Source organism: Tupaia chinensis, unplaced genomic scaffold (assembly GCF_000334495.1).
Source record: "Tupaia chinensis unplaced genomic scaffold, TupChi_1.0 Scaffold000159_1, whole genome shotgun sequence".
NCBI classification, from domain to species: domain Eukaryota; kingdom Metazoa; phylum Chordata; class Mammalia; order Scandentia; family Tupaiidae; genus Tupaia; species Tupaia belangeri.
The window spans coordinates 6,308,051-6,324,152 of NW_006159630.1; the positions used below are offsets into that span (position 1 = coordinate 6,308,051).

At 44.0% G+C, this 16,102-nt stretch overlaps 2 protein-coding genes across 5 annotated transcripts in view; one reads left to right on the plus strand and one right to left on the minus strand.

Annotated features, from left to right (window-relative positions):
* The window catches only part of SAP30BP (SAP30 binding protein), a 46,681-nt gene extending 33,042 nt beyond the window's left edge, over positions 1-13,639 (minus strand). For both annotated transcript variants that reach the window (XM_006145806.3, XM_006145807.3), the window contains exons 1-3: positions 13,457-13,639; positions 12,137-12,246; positions 9,165-9,212 (exon numbers count right to left, since the gene is read on the minus strand). In XM_006145806.3, coding sequence (XP_006145868.1) covers positions 9,165-9,212; positions 12,137-12,246; positions 13,457-13,562 — 264 coding nt within the window. In that variant the 5' untranslated portion in view covers positions 13,563-13,639. The remainder of the gene's footprint in view (positions 1-9,164; positions 9,213-12,136; positions 12,247-13,456) is intronic.
* Positions 13,640-13,736: 97 nt separating this feature from the next.
* RECQL5 (RecQ like helicase 5) overlaps positions 13,737-16,102 on the plus strand; it is a 39,584-nt gene continuing 37,218 nt past the window's right edge. For all 3 annotated transcript variants that reach the window (XM_006145811.3, XM_027770786.1, XM_006145812.3), the window contains exons 1-2: positions 13,737-14,473; positions 15,669-15,790. In XM_006145811.3, the coding sequence (XP_006145873.1) occupies positions 14,344-14,473; positions 15,669-15,790 (252 nt within the window). In that variant the 5' untranslated portion in view covers positions 13,737-14,343. The remainder of the gene's footprint in view (positions 14,474-15,668; positions 15,791-16,102) is intronic.

Consider the following 16,102-nt stretch of genomic DNA (forward strand, 5'->3'; position numbering starts at 1 on the left):
TATTGACAAAACAGTAAAACAGATTAATTTCATTACATTTTGGCTGAAGGGAAACAACTTCCGGTGGTTCTAGGCAATGCTACAAGCTCTGCAGCTGGCTGCCAACCTTTCCCTTCTAGATCCAGACACGATAGTGTAACTCCAGCTCTTTTCAAGTCTTCTCTCTCTTAGCTCCTTTAACTTCTCTCCTCACATGACGACATGGGTTTAAGTCCCCTCACCTATATGACCGCTCTCTTTGAGCCCACTCAGTTGGAACCATGGAAGTTGCCACTTCAGAACAGGTCAATGTCTTGGTATGTCCAAGGAAGTGGGGGTGGGGGCACTGGCGGCAGGGGCTGCTGTAGTTAATGCTAGGGAACACAACACACCAGGGGCAATTAAGTCAAGTGCTCTCCTTTTATGTAGTTAATCTCCATAAAACAGTGAGACAGATTTTATTATGGCCCCTATTTTCCAGATAGGGAAACTGAGGTTAAGGACCTCCTAAGGCAGAGCTGGGATTCAAACTTGGGTCTGCTCCCAGAGCTGCTTCTCACCGTGCTGGGCTGCAGCACCTTATTCTGCACACTCTACCGCTGAGTGCAGCCCAAGGCTCCAGAAAGGCTGACAACCTAAGGGACCTTTGGAGAGCAATATACACAGTTCTCAGACTTTTAATCCCTCTTCTGTTTGAGAATATTGGTTTTTAGGTTGGTCTGCAGACCCCTGGGCTTACCGTTAATAGCCCTTACTTGCCTTTTTCACTGTGCTGACATTTGCACCAACAACAGTGGCTCAACTGCTGACTGGCTGATTGAACTGCAGCAGTGGTCACTGTGTGTCCCGTCTACTTTAAATAAGTTCATTTCACTTAAGAACATCCTTGGCAGGCCCAGTGGGGGTGGTACAAGTAGGTGAGTAAGTGGCTAATGTCACATGAAAGGCCTGGGTTCAGGACTCTGCCCAATCTAAACAGGCTGGGCACAGTGGCCCTAGCTGGCTGAGAGGCTGGGGCAGGAGGATCACTGCATGTTAAGACCCTGAAAAGGATCTCTTTCTCCCGCAACTCCTCCTCCTCCCTCCCTCCCTGCTCAAACACCCACTCTCTTTCATTAAAAAAAAAAAAAAGTTATTGACAAAACAGTAAAACAGATTAATTTCATTACATTTTGGCCCTTGAATACAACTGTTTTAACATTCTGTGTGATGAAACAAGAGGTATGCACCATGCATAGACACGCTATTGCGTACCAGAGATGGCTGTCTCGGGAATGCACGCGTGATGAGCTGTAAGCTGAACCAGCCTTTTCTCCATGAAGCCTGGCACTTCAAGGAAATGATAGTAAGTAGTTAGTTATTGGTGATGATAGAAATCAAGCTTTTGAGCAAAAATTACCATAGCCTTGGAAAACGTGTGCTCCCCACTATGAGCATGACAACTTTCCAATACTTTTATGTCACTAATAAATGTGATTTTTGTTATTATAGAACCAAATGTGTCAACATTTAGATCTGCCTAAGTCAGTAAACCAACATTTTTCACATCACCAGTGCCTGACAATGTACAATCATGCATGAGTAAAAGATTCACTCACAGTGCAAGAAAGGAACCAGCAGGTGACGCGGTAGTTAAGGCACTGGATTCCCACATGGCTGACCATGGCTAGTGTCTGGCGGCTTGAAAATCACAACATAGGGACTGGCAGGTGGTGTAGTGGCTAAGGGCACTGGACTCCCACATGGCTGACCAAGGTTTGAGTCCCGAACCTGGCCGCTTGCTTTCTTGCTCTCTCTCTCTCTCTTTCTCTCTCTCACTCTGTCCTCTCTGGTCAAATTGAAACAAACAAATAAATAAATTTAAATAAAACAATTCTTTTTTTTTCCCTTAAATCACAACATATAAATAAATATATATTAAAAAAAATAAAAAGTACAAAACAGACCACTGGATTTTAGTGAAGCAGACAACAAAAAGTTCACCAACACGGTCACATTCCGTGTTGCAATTACTGGGTTGCTGGAAAAGTCATGAGCATTTTTGCATAGAAAAACAGAAAAAATACTTTATGACTTTTCCAACAACCTAATAACTATAGGAAACTATTTTTTGAATCTTGATGCTATAAAGGGCTATTGAAAACCATCTCCTAGGGGCCAGCAAGTGGCATGGTGGTTAAGGGTGCTGGACTTCCACATGGCTAACCATGGTGCGAGTCTGGACCTAGTAGCTTGCTTCCTCACTTTTCCTCTCTCACACTCTGTCTTTCTCTGGTTAAATAAAAATAAAAATAATAATTTTTAAAAAATCTCCCTTTTCCAACAACCTATTTGTGGGAAGCGAGATTTTCTTCTAATACTTCCACCAAAACTTCAACACTTCAATCGACATTGCAATGGACTGAATAGAGAAGCAGTTGTGAGAACTGAGCTGTCTTCTATAAGTCAAACATTAAAATGTTTGTAAGATGGTAAACCAACACCATTCTGCTTTTTGGGAAATATTTATTTTCCACAAAAATTGATTTATGTTCATATATAATGGGGTTAATGCTGTGATTTAAAAATAAACATTTTTAAACTTTCTCAGTTTTAATTTCCAAGATAGAAAATATCAGGGCCAACAGGTGGCATGGTGGTTAAGGGTGTTGGACTCCCATATGGCCAACCCTAGTTCGAGTCCTGGACCCAGCAGCTTGCTTTCTCACTTCCCCTCTCTGTTGCTCTGTCCCTCTCTGGTCAAATTCAAATAAGTAAATAAAGTTAAATAAAACAACTCTTTAAAAAAAAAATAAAAAGAAGAAAATATCGGGCTGGGTGGCTGGATTCCACATGGCTGACTGTGTGGTTCAAGTCCCAGATCCAGAGACCTGAAAAACACAACAGGTATGTGTGCATGCATGCATGCTCAAAATCCCAAAAGGAGGGAGAAATGGAGGAGAAGGGATTGTGGTGTGACCACTGGGTTGGGGGGTGCTTTCTCTTTTGCTCACTCACACTCTCTCACTCCTCTTTCTCTTTCCAGTGAGCATATGTGCCCTCTGGCAAAAATAAAATGAAGAGAAAATTCAAATAGATAAGGGCAAAATAAAGTATATTTATTTTATTTTAAAAACAGCAAGGCAGTTTTTAAAAGTAAAAATAAACTTAAAATAATAACTTGAAATTTAGTTTTATCTTCTAAGACAGTGATATCAATAGATAAAATAACAGTTTTTTGGGGTCCTCAATTTTTTTTTTAGGCTTTTGTTATAGGGTGTGCACTCATGAAGTAGAGAGACAGAAATGGAAAGTGGGGAATCGCCCCCGGGGGGATTCATGTCCCATTCCTTTCTCCATTTTCCTTCTGGGATTTTGGGCACACATGCCCAGTGTGATTTTTCAAGCCACCAGGTCCAGGACTCCAACTGCAGTCTGCCACGTGAGAGTCTAGCACCACCTGCTGGCCCCAGAACTCCTCAATTTTTGTGTTAAGAAACCAAAGTGTTGGGACCAGCTGTTAGCGTAATGGCTATGTCGCTGGACTCCCCTGTAGTTGACTACGGTTTGAGTCCCTGACCCGTGGCTTAAAACTCACGCCAGGCATGTGTGCATGTGTGCCCAAGATCCCGAGAGGAGAATGGAGAAGGGATTGCGGTGTGGCCATCCCCCCTGGGGGGTGATTTCTTGCTTTTTGTCTCTCTCTCTCTTTCTGGTGAGTGGACGTGCCTTAAAATGCCAATATACAGGCCGATTTGCAGCCTGGTGGCTGAAGTGGCTGCATCTCACATGGCTAACTGTGGTTTGAGTCCTAAATCCAGCCCTTGAAAAAAGAAAACCCACATGGGGAGCCAAAACATGTGTCCACATAATCCCAGAGGGAGAGGAGGAGGAAGTGCTGTGTGCTCATTCCCCAGGGGGGAGATGGAGTAGGGAGGCTGCTTTCCCTCTCTATCTTGCACATGCCCTCTCACAAATTAAAAGAAAAAAAATAAATAAGGGGTACCAGCAGATGGCATAATGGTTACCACGGTTCGAGTCCCGAACCCAGAGGCTTGAAACTCACACTGGGCCTGTGTGTGTGTGCCCAATATCCAGAGAGGAGAAAGGAGGAGAAGGGAATGCGGCATGGCCAATCCCCGGTGGGGGAAGGGGGGGTGATTTCTTGCTGTCTCTCTGTCGATCCAGCGAGTGCTTCTGCCTTATAGCAAAAAATCTCTCTCTCTTTTTTTTTTTGAGAGGTTTTTGCTATAGGGTGCATGCGCTCGCCAGACAGAGAGAGACATAGAGACAGAAAGCAAGAAATCACCCCCCAGGGGGGATGGCAACGCCGCAATCCCTTCTCCTCCATTCTCCTGTTGGGATCTTGGGCACGCACGCACACGCTCCCGGCGTGAGTTTTAAGCCACTGGGTCCAGGATGCGAACTGCGGTCGACTACGTGGGAGTTCAGCGACATAGCCATTACGCTAACTGCTGGTCCCCCTCTTTTTTTCTTCATTTACGAAGGAAGTATTTTATTTTTTAAGAACTATTTTATTTAACTTCATTTATTCACTTATTTATTTTAATTTGAGAGAAACAGAGTTAGAGAGAGAAAGAGAAAGAAAGTGAGAAAGCAAGCCACCAGGTCCAGGACTTGAACTGCAGTTGGCCATATGGGAGTCCAGTGCCCTTAACCACCACACCACTTGCCAACCCCAGAAAAAAAAAACTCTTAAAAAAAAAAAAAAAAAGCCAAAATACGACAGAAAGGAGAATACCATCTAGTGGGAAACAGAATTATAACAGCAATCCATTTGCTAACAAAAAATACTGATACATTTAACAAAGATTCATCCCCCGTTAACATATCCTATTATTAAAAACTTCATATATCTAAGGCAGAAATATTTAAAATTAAGGGCTTAGCATACAGACCTTACTGTTAAATGTAGTTAAAACTTAAACATACCAGAAAACTTTTAGGTGTGAGGATCAGGCTACCACCAGGAAAGGCCTGATACAAACTCAGGAAGAGGGAAGCCAGGGCCAGGATGAAGATATCATAGAGACTCTCACGGGGGCCTGTTTCTAGTCCTCGCAGATGCCACGAGGACTCTCCCAGGTGGGGCTATGGCAGTCACGGGGGTGAGAGGACATCTAGGCTAGCAACTCTGTCTCAACCCTCTGCAATCACCCTTCAGAAAAGCTAAAGTCATCTTACTCTGACAACAGGATTTTGTGTTCTGACTTCTGGGCATTCCCCAACAGAAACAAAAATTGTTTCATGAAAACTTTCCACAATAAGACGTGAAATGCCAGTAACAGAACAAGGCAGAGGAAAGCATTTAGCTGAGAAGCAAGTATAAGCAACAGGTCTTTCCAATCTCAATGTGGAATTAAGAAAAGAGAGGCTGAGGGACCAGCAGTTAGCATAATGGCTATGTCGCTAGACTTCCATGTGGTCAACCATAATTTGAGTCCCAGACCCGGTGGCTTAAACTCATGCAGGGCACATGTACATGCATACCCAAGATCCCAAGAGGAGAATGGAGGAGAAGGGACTGCAGTGTGGCCCTCCCCCCAGCAGGTGATTTCTTGCTTTCTGGTGAGCACATGCACCCTATAGCAAAAACCTCTCTTAAAAAAAAAGGAAAGAAAAGAGAGGCTGAGCACAAAGACACATTTGCAATATTTGCCTTTTGGTTGTTTTGTTTGCTTTTTGTGTTCTTTACTGACTGCCCCCAGACAGAGAGCAATTGTCTTTTGTCTGTCCTGTGGCCATTTGGCATACCACTCCCGAGGACTTACTGCCTCAATCACGGTGCTCTAGAAGGGGTAACAGTTGAGGGCATGCTCCCTGCCTTCCAAACCATCTTCCCAGAAGGCCTGCCTGCCCTCAGTAAAGGTTGCCACTGTACACAGAAAGGCTCAGGCCACAAACCCTCCTCCCCACACAGCCTGCCAGCTCCTCTGGGGTTGTTTTACTCACAGGCTCTAAGGCCTGAAACACCCCCAAATGCTGATACCAAAACACTAACACTTCTGATTGCTTTCTTTCTGCAGGCCCAAGAATTGGGACATCTCCAACCTAGGCCACAGGCCTTCCCAATGTCCTCCTGCCAGTACCTCTAAGATGAGCTCTCGGGTCTGAGTTCTTCACTCAGCACAGAAGAGTTTGTATTTATATTCCAGGGTTCATGTTTCTTTCTCTGCATGCTGGTGCCAAAGCTTGCTTTCTTGATAAAGCATGTCCTTACCTGCATCACCCAGCCTTTCATGGACTTATTTCAAGGGTTGTACACAGTTCCATCTAATCACAAAACCAGTACAAACGCAGAACAGCTCACACTACTCGGTCGTCAGAAAAGTCACGATGTATCTTGTTTTTCTGTGCAAAAATGCATCATGACTTTTCCAACAGCCCAACTATGTCTGGATAGAGTAGTTTTAGATAACTGGGCGTAATTTTCCTAAACTCCACTAGGTCAGCTTAAAGAACTCAGCTGGTTACACAGTAATGTTTAATTATACAACTTGGTCCCTATTCCCCAGGCTTAAGGAACAGAATTAGCCTTTCTTTTTGAAAAAATAAAATAGGGCCAGTAAGTGATGTGAGTTAAGGTGGCTAGATCACACATGGCCAGCTAAGTGGTTCGAGTCCAGTGGCTTGAAAACACACCAGGTGCAGGGCCAGCAAGTGGCATGGTGGTTAAGTCACTGGGCTCCCATGTGGCAGACCCCGATTCAAGTCCTGGACTTGGTGGCTTGGTTTCTCACTTTCTCTCTCTCTCTGTCTATATCTGGTGTACACACTTGACCTATAGCCAATTAGATAATAATAATAATAATAATAAATGAAATAAAATAATTTTTTTAAAAAAGAAAAGAAACCATGCCAGGCACATGTGCATGTGTGCCCAAATTCCCTACAGAAGAAAGGAGAAAAAGAGATTGTATTGTGGCCATCCCGCCTGGGGGGAGGAAGGCTTCCTAGACCCGGGTGGCTTAAAAAGCACACTAGGCACCTGCGACTGTGTGTTCAAAATTCCAATGGAGAGGGACCAGCAGATGGCATAATAGTTACATCTCTGGACTCCCGAGTAGTTGACCACGGTTCAAGATCTGGACCCAGTGGCTTAAAACTCACTGAAGGCAGGGACCAGAGGTTGGTGTAATGACTATGTTGCTGGGCTCCCATGTAGTTGTCCGTGGTTCGAGTCCCGGATCCAGTGGCTTAAACTCACACCGGGCGCATGTGCATGTGTGCCCAAGATCCCGAGAGGAGAATGGAGGAGGAGGGATTGCAGTGTGGCCATCCCCCCGGAAGATGATTTCTCATTTTCTGTATCTCTTTCTGGCGAGCGCACATGCCCTATAGCAAAAACCTCCCTAAAAAAAAAAAGAAAAAAGGAAAAAAAAAGAAAAAGAAAAAGAAAAAAACTTCACACCAAATGTGTGCACGCGTTGGCCACTATGTCCAAGATCTTGAGAGGGGACTAGAGAAGGAACTGCAGTGCGGCAATCCTCTCTGGGGCGTGATTTCTTGCTTTCTGTCACTCTGTATCTCCAGTGAGCGCACATGCACTATAGCAAAAATCTCTTTCTAAAAAAAATTACATAGATAAAAAACCCAAAGAACAGAGGAAACTGTGGTGAAGCCATCCTATTGAATGTGTGGGGGGGCAGTGCTTTTTCTCTCTTTTTCTCTTTCTGGTAAGCACTTGTACTCTCTGGCAAATTAAAAAAAAAAAAAAGTTAAGAGTTTCTTTTGTAAAGAATGATTCCTCAGGGGACCAGCAGTTAGTGTAATGGCTATTTTGCTAGACTCCCATGCAGTCGACCACGGTTCAAGTCCCAGACCCGGTGGCTTAAACTCACGTCTGGGCGCACTTGCGTGCGTACCCAAGATCCTGAGAGGAGAATGGAAGAGAAGGGACTGTGGCGTGGCCATCCCCCCTGGGGGGTGATTTCTCGCTTTCTGTCTCTCTGTATCTTTCTAGTAAGTGTACTCGCCCTATAGCAAAAAGCTCTCAAAATAAATAAATAAATAAGTGATTCCTCAGGCCAGCCCTGAGGCCTAGTGGTTAAGAGTGCCAGATCACACTCCACTGGCTAGTTAGAACACTGACTCTGGTGTCTTGTCAACCACACCAGCTCTTGTGTACAGGTGCCAAATCCCAACAGGATAAAGATACGGAGGGGAAGGGGTTGAGGCATGACCAGGTCCCATGGAGGGCAGTGCCTTCTTCTCACTTGTCTGTCTCTCTTGAGCACTGCACCTTCTACCAATTAAAAAAAGAAAGACTTCACAGGTATGTTTCTTTCTCTTTCTTCTTTTCTCTCTCATTTAAAAAAATATTGCTAGAGGGTGTGTGCACTGGCAGCAGAGAGCTGAGAAAGAGAACGTGAGAAAACACCAGCCTTGGGGTTTTCTTCTCTATCCCTTCTTTTCTGTGTCCTTCCGGGATTCAGGGCATACACAGACACACATGCTCAGCGTGATTTTCAAGCCACTGGTCCTAGACTCAAAAGGTGCACCGGGCCATGTGGGATCCAGCCGCCTTCACTACCATGCCACTACTGGCCCTGCAGGTGTCTCTAACGCTCAGTGCACAGCAGTTTAACCATCATCACAATGGGGACATTAAGGAGGGTGACAGGGATTCTCACAGCTGCTACTAGGATGGACCAATGAGACAAAATGGTTATGTTGTTTCAAAAAAGCCCATTCTGCATGGCTTGCTAAAGAGTGGAAGACATACCACTGGGAAAAAGGGAATTAGGTTCAACATCCCCAAGAGCTGAGACAAAGCCTCAGTTCAGTTTGACCCTTGTATAGCCCTCCTTCACTTTTAGAAGGCTAAAGAGAATTCTGAGTATGCAAGGCAGCTCCTATGCCCTCCTGATTCAGAAATATTCCCACATCTTACCAACCTGTAGGAGTAGTGAGCCCCACCTGGGAGGCAGAGGGGGTTGTTGGACCCAGACAGGCCTCTCGCTTTTCTAGTCTAGGAATATGGCACAATCTAATCTGCCTCGAGACTTATTCATTCCTGGGTGGGCCCCAGGTTCTTTACATACAAACTTGGTTTTATCCCAGATAATGTCCCTATGGCCACACTGTGTTAGTGGGACAGATCTCGACCAGACATGTGAACTGAGCCAATAAGGTGAAACGCCTTGTTAGCATCCAGCCACCCCGCCACAGCGAACACCAAATACCTTTGGGTCATCAGCCTCAGGTTTTTCAGTCTCTGAATCGTCATCTTCCTACAAGACAAAGAATTTAGAGGATTAAGCTTAAAGGAGCAGGCCTGAGGGGTCTCACATGCATAACTAGGGGTTGGAGCAAACAGCCCATCTACCCAGCCGGGGTCATCTCATCAAGAACCCCTCCCCTCCCACAGGATCCAGAACTGGAGAAAGAGAAAGGGAAAGGAGATGTTTTTGGGGAAACCCCCCCATAAAAACCCCAGCAGCTTAAAGTCAATAGTTACTCTAGCAGCACCAGAGTCCACGGCAATGAAGATACCGAGTTGAAAATCACACATATAAAAACGGGGAAAGGTTGCAATATGCTCCAGAAAAGACGAAGACCAGCCACAGAATAAAATAGGCACAGTGTTTCCATTGAAGTATCGATATTAAAACCAAGATTAGAAAAATTTCCCCCTTCTTTGCCTTTCACACACACAAACCTATCAGATTCAGACCTACCAAGACACCGTTTGACATCAAAGTGTCACGACTCACACGCGATTATACCCCAGGGCATCTCGATCTAGGAGCATTTGTACTAACATGCCGAAAGGTCGACACCAAACGGCCAGGGAAAGGCAAGACTAAATGGCAATGCCCAGCCTCAGCTGTCCCTGAGTGGGCTTTGCCCCCTCCTAAGCACTCACCCTGCCCAACACGAAGCACCATGTGGATAAGGCGTTTTCCAAACTAAGCCCACTATTCCACTGAACGCCAGTGTTAATGCTATGACAGTCAAAGATCAGGAGCAGATGCCAGACCAGTTACCTATCAAGAAGCAAATCCCTGTCGTCTCCACTACCCAGGATGCACCCAAAGGCACGGATGCCTTTAACTAAACGCCCAGGAAAAAGTGGTTTCATTTGAAACTGTTATTTTCAACAAAGCTACACTTTAATCTAAACATTACACTGCACTCCAGATGATAATAAAATCAGCATCTAAGGAATGAACACTCTATATTAATAGATTTTAGTCTTAACTGTTCTATTAGGTGCCAGTGAATCAAAGACTTTAAATGTAATCACCATAATCTCCTTAAAATAAAACCAATCATGCCAAATACTCAGAGACAAGAGCTCAGACTAAAATCACATTATGGAATATCTATATTGAGATTTGATGAAGAATTTTAACAGGAAATAAAGCTCAAATATAAAAATTCTATGCAAAAATATGGAACACTTCAAAAATACATTATGCAAATTGCATTATAGGAAAAAGTTATGTATATATTTGAGAAAAGTCAGAAAAAGAAAACTTGCAAATGTTTTCTAAACCAGTCAGTCAACTCTGAATTAAATCAGCATTAATGGGTAGGGCTAAAGGCATGAGAATATCCCCCGAGGGTACATAAAATACAAAATACATTGTTTAATTTAGAGAGTATTTTGATTGTGACATTTTATATATCTATGTATAAAAAATTTTCAAATAAATAATAAAACACACTGTATTCCAATTAAAACAGGATTCAATATCCAGTTTGAACCTCGCATGTCTTTGTGCTAAACACCAGACTAGATTCCCTGTCTTTTCCCTCCAAACTAAATTCAGGCTCGTGATGCTCAGATGATTGCATATTTAGTTTTTCTTATTAACAGAGACAGCAATTCCTTTCTTTGTCAGTCAGCACCTCCTACATTTCAGGTAAGATTTGTGATTAAGAATCATGGTCACCCTAATAAAAAGTGCCAAGTAAAATATCAAGAAAGAAGTTAAAGTAGATAGATACTAAATAATTTTCCTTCTTTACCTTGTTAATAAATAGATCTGAATGAGCCCCAACCAAAACTAAAAATAATACAAAGCTGCTTAGAGATATGTAATAAATGACTCATCAACTAGGACAAATGATTGTTACAAACACAATAAACAATTTAAACAGAAACAGCCAACAAAAAATAACACCCATCAATCTCTGGGTTAAATAAAATACTATACGATATCTTACCCCAAATTTTAATCACAGATTAATACCGAGAAAAACGGGGGGAAGGCAGCTGGTGGTAATGATGGTTAAGCTGAGTAGATCCCATATGGCTGACTATATGGTTCAAGTTCCAATAACTTAGAAAACAAACTGGGTAGTGCACATGTATGCTCAAAATTCCAAAAGGAGAATTGGAGGTGAAGAAATTGTGAGGTACTTTCCATTTTTTTTCTCTCTCTCTCCCCCTCTACCAGCAAGCACATGCACCCTCTAGCAAATTAAAAGCAAACAAACAAAAATTTAAGGGGTAGTATGAAATGTCCTAGGTGAACACAAATTTAGTATTAAAACGGAACTACTGGGGCTGGCAGATGGCACGATGGTTTAGGTGCTAGACTCTCACATGGCCAGACGGTTTAAGTCCCAGACCTGGTGGCTTTCCTTCTCCAAAATCCTCCCAAATCTCCTACCAAAATCCCAGAAGAAGGGATTACAGTGTGATTTCTTACTTTCCCTCACTGTCTCTCTGTCTCTTTCAGGAGAGCACATATTGCCTATGGCAGAAACCTAAAAAAATAATGAATAAATAAATAAAAACCAGAACTACTAATGGGACCAGCAGAAGCTGTGGTGGTTAAGGTGCTAGATCCCACTGACTGAGTTGGTGGTTTAAGTCCTGGACCTGGCAGCCTGAAAAAACATGCTACGCTCTCGTGCATGCCCAAAATCTTGAGGAGAGAATGGAGGAAAAAGGAAATGGTGCGCTCACCCCCTCCAGAGAGGGTGATTTCTCACTTCTCTCTCCATAGATACAAGCCCTATGGCAAAAAATAAAGAACGGAACCACTAATATCCAACACAGTTTTTTTCAACTGATTTCCAACTCTCCAAAAAATGGAGAGGGATAAAAGTTAGCTGTAAAATGAAACATTCTTGGCACGTCCAGAAAGTTCCAGACAAATGAAATAGTGCTTTGAGTTCTGAATCCGGGAGATTTACCTACCGACTGTTTGCTGTTCTCGTCCTCTTCCTCTTCATAACCATCTTCATCACCCCCTAGGCGAGAAAAGTCATCCTCTCCGTAGGCGTCAGATACCAATCCACCTTTCTCCTCTGAAACAAGGGGGAAAAAACCCAATGGGGAAAATATTAGAAAGCTTTCCAGTGGCTTGACTGGCAAAGTCTATCTCTGAAGATCAAAGGAGAAACCAAATCTCCCTTAAGTGACTACAGGCTCTGATTCTGTAAGTGGGAAGGCCACAACTGGATGGAAGAAATCACTCAAAGAACAGGGAAGAAAACCAAGTTCTCAACTTGATTGCTTATGCTTTCAGTTCATCTACTATGTCTACTGAGGCATTTCCTTCTCCAAGCCATTACAGCATATTGTTTGCACACCTCTTCTGACATGCACACCTCTATCCTGTAACACAGACAGCTATGAACTTGTCTTCTCAGACGTTTTCATAGGTTCTCCCCTAAGAATAGGATCTTTAACAGGGGCACGCCAATGAGTTCCAATCACACCTCCTCGAGAAACAAAAACCTTAAAGCAAAACAACACATCATTGGGAAACCACAAGGAAATCTCCCGGTTGGCAAAGACCACACAAAAAACACACTGGAAAAGTAGTTAACTTAGTTCTCACTTTTCAGATTAAAAAAAAAAAAAATCAAGGCTCGGATGTGAGGTAACTTGCTCTCTATTCTCCCAGAGAAATCCGTTCCCATTCTCTAACACGGTGCTACTCAAACGAAAAGCAATAAAATCGCTTACTGGCTTTAAAAACTCACAAAGTCAGAGTCACTCAGAAGCCTTCAATAGCTCACAAATGTCCAGATCCCACCCGAGCTACAAAACGGATTACCTCACTCTAGAGACCAGATAGGTACATGGTCTGATAAGCTCTAAGCTGCGTTTAGGGCACTTTCCTAATTAAAAAGTAAAACTGAACAAGACACAGCCTTTATATTCTGTGTATGTTTCATTCATCGCTCTCCCCATCCAACAACGATCGCAGAGGGAAAGGTACTAGTTCAACAATCTTGGATACCTTTCCCCTTCGCCCATCCCTCTGCCCAGCACGACGCCAGGCACAGAGAAGGCTCTCGGTAACTTGGGAAGAGGAAGAGAAACAACAGAAAGATGCCGGTTGTTTCTCACCGTAATATCTACGGCGCTTTCCTACCTCAGACCCTGACTACAATTCGGGGCCCGATACTTGGAACACAGTGACCATCTCATTTCTTCCCGCCCCACTATGGGAGTAGCGTTCCGGGAAAACACCCGAGTCCCCCTTCCAGCTTCCTCTTTGGGACTCACCAGCTGCACTGCCCACTCCTTCGACTCCAGCCTCGCCATCAGACTCGGGCTCTGAATCTTCTGCGTAAACTGCCAGAGACGATAGGACATTCTTTTTCCCCGCCATCTTATTCCCAGAGCCCCGGCGCGGCTCACTCCTGTGACTCCAAGAAGGCGACTACCGTGCGAAAAGGCAAGCTCTTCCGGATCCGGACGGGAAACCAATCAAAACAGACGTTTCCGCGCTTGGCTCCACCCCTTACGCAAGCGCTTGTGTTACGTCATTACGACGCGACGGATATAAGGTTATGTGGCGCCCAGCTGACACTGATTTGCCAGTGGTCTGGCTTCTCGGAGTTGGGGTTGCTTGGTGGGGTATTGGTGTAGCTCCCGAGCCAAGCGGCCGCAGCCGTTTTACCAGAGCCCTTCGCTCTGGGCGGCCCACTGCCGGCTCTGATATCTGGGGGTGAGGACAGGGAGGGTTCGGCTGGAGAAGGGAAAACATTGCCGATCTGGGGCTCAGGACGGAGAAAGGAGTCTCGGAGTCCAAGGGAGATGGACAGTCGTGATGGCTGCGCTTATGGAAGTAGAAGCAGGAGGTGGATTTTAGAAAAACGATTCCACGTTCTCCAGACTATTCCGAAGACTTTTGTATCTGTTCCCTGATTTGATTTGATTTGTTGCCCTGTGCTATACTGTGGCTCTGGATAGTTGGGTGTGTTTATTGTCACTGAGCATAAGGTTGGAGATGCTATTTACCCAGGGCTGTATTGTTTGAGGCGCTTTACCTGCAGCTTTATTTCTATACTGACGGGAAAATAAGCCATAGTTTTAAAACTGAACGGAGGGTTCCCGTGGCAGCCTTTCACCACGTTTGCTTCAAACTTTGACCACTTTTTCTCACCAAGATGAGTACACGCCGTTCCTCCTTTCCTTTTGACCCTGAGCGCCAAGTCCGGAGCACGTTGAAGAAGGTCTTTGGGTTTGACTCTTTTAAGACGCCTTTACAAGAGCGAGCGACCATGGCTGTAGTGAGAGGTAACATGATCAAACTACCTGCCTTTACGTTTGTCCTGGTTATACTATAGCACTACAGCAGAACACCCTCCTCCTGACCTTCCTTCTTCCCATCCTTGGTCTATAACTGGTTTTGGAAATCTTTTACAGTTGTCACCCAAATGGGGCCAGCAGATGGCGTAATGGTTGCGTCACTGGACAGGTAGTCCACTGCAGTTGGCTTCCAGCACTCCCGCCCAGCCTGTGTGTGGGCCTGTGCTGTCCATTGGTGCCCAAAATCCAAGAGGAGAATGGAGGAGAAGGGATTGCTGCGTGGCCACCCCCCTTGGGGGGGGGATTTCTCTCTATCCCTCTGTTTCTCTGGCAAGTGCATGCAGCCTATAGCAAAAAAATCTCTTCTCTTTTTTTTAAAATTTAACTTTATTCATTCATTTCTATTTGACCAGAGAGAGAGAAAATGAGAAAGCAAGTTATCAGGTCCAGGGCTTGAATTGCAGTCAGCCGTGTGGGAGTCCAGCACCTCTAACCACTATGCCACCTGCTGCCCTGCCAAAATCTGTTTAAAAAAAAAAAAAGAATTGTCACCCAAAGCTTGCAGTTTTAATGACAACCACCCAGCTGTTCTGGTTTTTATATTTCATAGCCAGATCTACAAATAGTCTTTGAAAGCAATTCATAGATTCCTATTCGTGTTCATTTATGTATAAGTGGAAATGAGGGTGGCAGGAATAGCCTAGTTAGTCACTGACCTTCTTGTTAATTCCCTTGTTGAAGATTGAATGGCCTGGATCCTACTTTGGGAAAGAAGGGGTTATGTTCTAAACTTGATATGTCACAAGGGGAGACAGCAATGTATGTTAATGACACATTTATAAACAAAAGACCTCTAAGTGATGGCCTTCCATGTCACAGATGTGCCTACATCTAAGAGTAATCTGCTTTCATGACTGTTTAGCCCCATCATCCAAATCCCAGCAGATTCAGACTTCTTACCTCGTTTTTTATTACCATTACCAGAAAGGGTTTATGTGCATTTCCAAATCTCTTGAGATTCCTGCACTTTTCATAGATAGGATAGAAAGAAAGTGAACATTATATCAAGACTTTCCTAGGTACAAGACATCCTGCTAGGTGTTTTCCTTATATTCTCATTAAATTTCCAACAATCATGATGAAAAGGCAGGAGGCACTGAAATTTTTTCTTGTATTTTTGCAGGTGACAAGGATGTCTTTGTGTGCATGCCCACAGGGGCAGGAAAATCCCTCTGCTATCAGCTTCCTGCCCTGTTGGCCAAGGGCATCACGATTGTAGTTTCTCCTCTCATTGCTTTGATTCAGGTGAGGCAGAGGGGAATGAAGATGGTAGGCCAAAAAGATTAGGGAAAGGTTTCTATTGCTGAGAATTTCACTTCTTTATTTTGGCTTCTGACTCTTTTTATTTTCTGTAATTTGCCTATCTCATTCTCTAAATTGGTTTCCAAATTGCTCAAACGTAGACTTTTCCACTGGTGCGTATCACTGGTGGGTTATGCACAAGTCTATGTTTTGATGACCTGACTTTCCTCCTCCTCTTTTGCATTTTTTTTACCCAGAAGAGTCTAGAACTGTATCAGTACATACATACATGCTCACCATCACATGTCCCTACAC